Source organism: Cariama cristata, unplaced genomic scaffold (genome assembly GCF_000690535.1).
Source record: "Cariama cristata isolate BGI_N322 unplaced genomic scaffold, ASM69053v1 scaffold22416, whole genome shotgun sequence".
NCBI classification, from domain to species: domain Eukaryota; kingdom Metazoa; phylum Chordata; class Aves; order Cariamiformes; family Cariamidae; genus Cariama; species Cariama cristata.
Window position 1 is genome coordinate 1 of NW_009621859.1, and position 3,824 is coordinate 3,824.

At 42.9% G+C, this 3,824-nt stretch overlaps 1 protein-coding gene across 1 annotated transcript; it reads left to right on the forward strand.

The window, feature by feature from the left end:
- Window positions 1-204: 204 nt before the first annotated feature.
- PFN2 (profilin 2) lies at window positions 205-2,380 on the forward strand (the record flags this gene model as incomplete). The annotated part of the gene is made up of 2 exons (XM_009702144.1): window positions 205-397; window positions 2,133-2,380. Coding segments are annotated over 2 exons (291 nt in total), but the record flags the coding sequence as incomplete, so codon positions are not given.
- Between the last annotated feature and the right edge of the window lie 1,444 nt (window positions 2,381-3,824).

A 3,824-nucleotide genomic window follows, 5' to 3' on the forward strand; every position in this document is an offset into this window, starting at 1 on the left:
GCAGCCGTTCCACTGGTGACAGTGGCAGTGAAGCCGTGCCATGTAAACTGCGACTAACAAAGCCCCGTGTTCTGGAGCACTTCCTCTTGGGGGCGAGGAGAAATTCAGTGTCTCGTTCTCCCAACGTGAGACGGGACGCTTTCTGAATAGAAATTAAACGATAAAATACGGCTGTGTTAACTCTGGACTTTTTTTCTTTGACAGCCAGTAGAAATAGATATGATCGTAGGAAAAGACCGAGAGGGTTTCTTCACCAATGGTCTGACCCTTGGTGCAAAGAAGTGCTCTGTGATCAGAGATAGCCTGTATGTTGATGGTGACTGCACAATGGACATCAGGACAAAGAGTCAAGGTGGTGAGCCAACGTACAATGTTGCTGTAGGCAGAGCTGGCCGAGGTAAGCATGATTTTCTTCACTTTCAGATCACTAAATTAAGGATGTGACCCTAAGCGTGGACTCCAGCTGTTAAGAAAACCAGACTCCTGTATTTAGGGGTTAATTTCAGGAAGCGACGTCAGGGGCGGATGGCAGTGGCCTGGCTGACTAACCAGATTTCTGCCCAGGAATCGCCCTTGTCCCTCTTCCCACCTGTGACCGCAGCTGGGTGCTAGGCTGTGAAATGGTTAAACAGAACTCTGACAAGCAGGAAGGGGCAGACTACGGCTTGAAGTCAGCTTACCAAAGTATACGATAACTTGGTGTCTGAAGCTTACGGTAGGGATCTAGTAACGATTGGTAGAGAAACCAGCTTTTTCATTGTCAGCTCCTCAACGGAAAGTTTATTCTGCAAAGATGTGAATCCCTTATGTGAGCTACTCCTGCTTGCCTTTTAACAAGTTCTACACTAACTCTTCTTGCACTTCCTATTGAGCTCTCTGAAGTCTGTCTTCAGCCAAAGCAGCCCGTCCAATTTGGTATCATCGAGAAACTTGCTTTGTGCTAGTACGCCTACTCCTTGTGCTCCTCATTTAACTTTTAGTAAAACCTATTACGGGGAAGGCGCTAGGTTTGAATATAAGAAACGCGCCTCAAAATACTGGCTACCAGTAGTGTGCCTTGTGTTCAGAATATCTGGCCTAGCGTTTTTTGCCTGTCTGTGGAACAAATTGGTGAGCAACGCACTTTTGCTCCCAAGTATAAAACCAAAACTAGAGCAAAATCTGTCTGTAGGCTAAAGCCGGGTGGCAGCAATACAGGAAGAATGTTTGCCGCGCTGAAGTGAAACAAGGAGAGTTTTGGCTGGGCTGCAGATTGTGAAATGCCAACGAGAACCGTCTGTCTTAGGCTTTTTGTGAGCAAATTGCTATGGAGATGTACAATCACCTGTAGGTAGGCTGACTGCAGTATTTCCAGTCGCAGTGTTCCTAGCTTGGGAAACAATTCCTGTGCTTGTGGAAGCACAGCGCTCGTTGTGTCAGTGTACCGGCTGGTGACATCTGCTGGCGACCGGTGTTTGCTGGTTGAGGAGCCTTAGGATGCTCTGGTTGGCGAGACAACGGGGACGCTTCACCAAAATTGTGGGAGGAGAGAGAGGGTGTCAGCATTAAAATCTTCCCTGCATTTTGTCTTATGCAAAAAGCATGTTTTATAGTTGTGGTCTTGCATGAAAAGTCTTAGCCCAAGTCTGACCCCCTGGGTTTTTTTGCTAGAATCAAGGCAGTTACTGTGGTTCTTACACCAGTAGTGACCACTACAGATAAGAATATAAGAATATTCCCTCTTCTGCTGTTCAGAGTCACACTGCTTCTACGTACACTACTACTTTTGTTCCCTGACAACACTTCTTTTTTTTTCCCCGTGTTTTTTTTAAGATGCAGCCAGGGTTTCCGTGCTGGGTGATGATGGATGGTGCTGATGGTGGAGAGGCACTGTGATGCTTTTTTGAGATAGTTGGTGGCATTTTTCTTAGCAGTGAAGTCTTACGACTTACATAGTTAGGTAATACCCCTGACGATAGCTCATGCCTTCTCCCAGCCCTGCCTACATCTGTATTTTTACAAAACTCCTGTTAAACTAGCTTAATACCCAAATACTAAATCTGGAATTTGAGTGTGTTTATTGCACTGCCTAAAACTTGCATTATTTCCATGTCTAACACTCTTTTTAAAACTTTTTTTCTTTTCTCTTTCAGTCTTGGTCTTTGTAATGGGCAAAGAAGGGGTCCATGGAGGCGGATTGAATAAGAAGGCATACTCAATGGCAAAATACTTGAGAGACTCTGGGTTCTAGTTGCTAGGCAGACTGTTAAGTATTAGGGGAAGATTGCTATTAAACTTTCCTGGCGGTGAGCTTTAAACCTTACATTCTGGAAACTTTACTAGCAATGCAGGGTGATGGGGTATGAACCTGTGTCTCCTTTGTATCCCTTTGTTGGTGGGGAAAGGTGTTCTGTTGGTTTGGTTTTTGTTTTTTTTTTTTTAGGTTTTGGGGGTTTTTTGTTGGTTTTTTGTTTTTTTTTTTCTTTTTTCTTTAATTCTGTTCATTTCTGTTTTGTTTCCTTGTGTACTCCAGCATTGGTTATAGTCATGGGAAAGGAAGGTGTCCATGGAGGGACACTCAACAAGAAAGCATATGAACTGGCTTTATACCTGAGGAGGTCTGACGTCTAAGCAGCCTCTCCCCATCCACCTAGCAACTGTCTTCACCACCACCCAGTTGTGTTCAGTGCTACCAGACTGTAGATGGTAGTTTGTGTTTTTTATTTACCCATTTCCTAGTGTCATAATTCCAGTTACCCTTTGTTCATTTATGTTAACCACTGTATGTAACCAAGTCCCATATCTGGCACCGTTACTGCACCACAAAGATGATATGCATGATACCTTGAAAAACTCTTGGGAGGGGAATATGCCAAGTGTAGGCTTTGCTTTGTCTTAGCAATTAGTGTGACATTGACAACTAAAATGACTTAAATACTAAACAAGGTGCCGATTGTACAATCTAATTTGATCAATGCCTCTTCAGCACTTTGAGCAATTACACAGCTCGCTAGTCTTCCTATCACAGAGCATGATTGGGAGGAAAAAAGTGCATGCATATCTTGACTTCTGTCCCTCTTTTTTTTTTTTTTTTTTTTTTAAAATCCACATTTGTTTGCTTACACCCATTTTTATAGTGCCTGGTTTGTTTAACCAATTTGCCACTCAAAAGCTATTAATGTTACATTAGTTTTGTTGTTGCACTTCACTGTAGGCTTAAGTCTTTTATTTTTTCTTCGCGATGTCTGAAGCTTGTACTGCTTAACAAGTGCAATCACAAAACTACGAAAGGGTACAGATGCACTTCCTCCCATGACCTTAAAACCACCATCCTGACCGAATCCCCAGAGACATTCCATCATTGCAATAGCTCAGGCACTTTTTTTTTTTTTTTTGCCAGCTCCTGTTCTGTAGTTGAACCGTAAAAGGCTGCCATTATGGACATTAGATAGCCCAACATAACCATCTGGAGTGTGTCTGGTTTCAGTTTTTCATAGGACCAATTTTAATTTGCAGCTTGGGGGTCATGTTTTTTTTTTTTTTTCTGTTGTTGTTTTTGTTTTTTAATATGAAACTGCAATGTCATTGTGGAAAACTGCCACCTTCAGCTATACTGGGAGCTCTGACTGACTCCAGTTTTTCTGCGAGACCACTTGGCTGGTAAAGAGTTTTGCTACTCTGAAGCTACTGTTTGGATGAAGGTTGGCAGTTTGAAAGCTGAACTGTCAAAATGATGCCATTTCAAATTTAAAATCTTCATTTGGCCTGTCACACCCTTGCTGCAGAAATTATGGAGTGAACTGCCTTGTGCACGAGTCATCTGAAATGTCTGTAACCAAACTCTC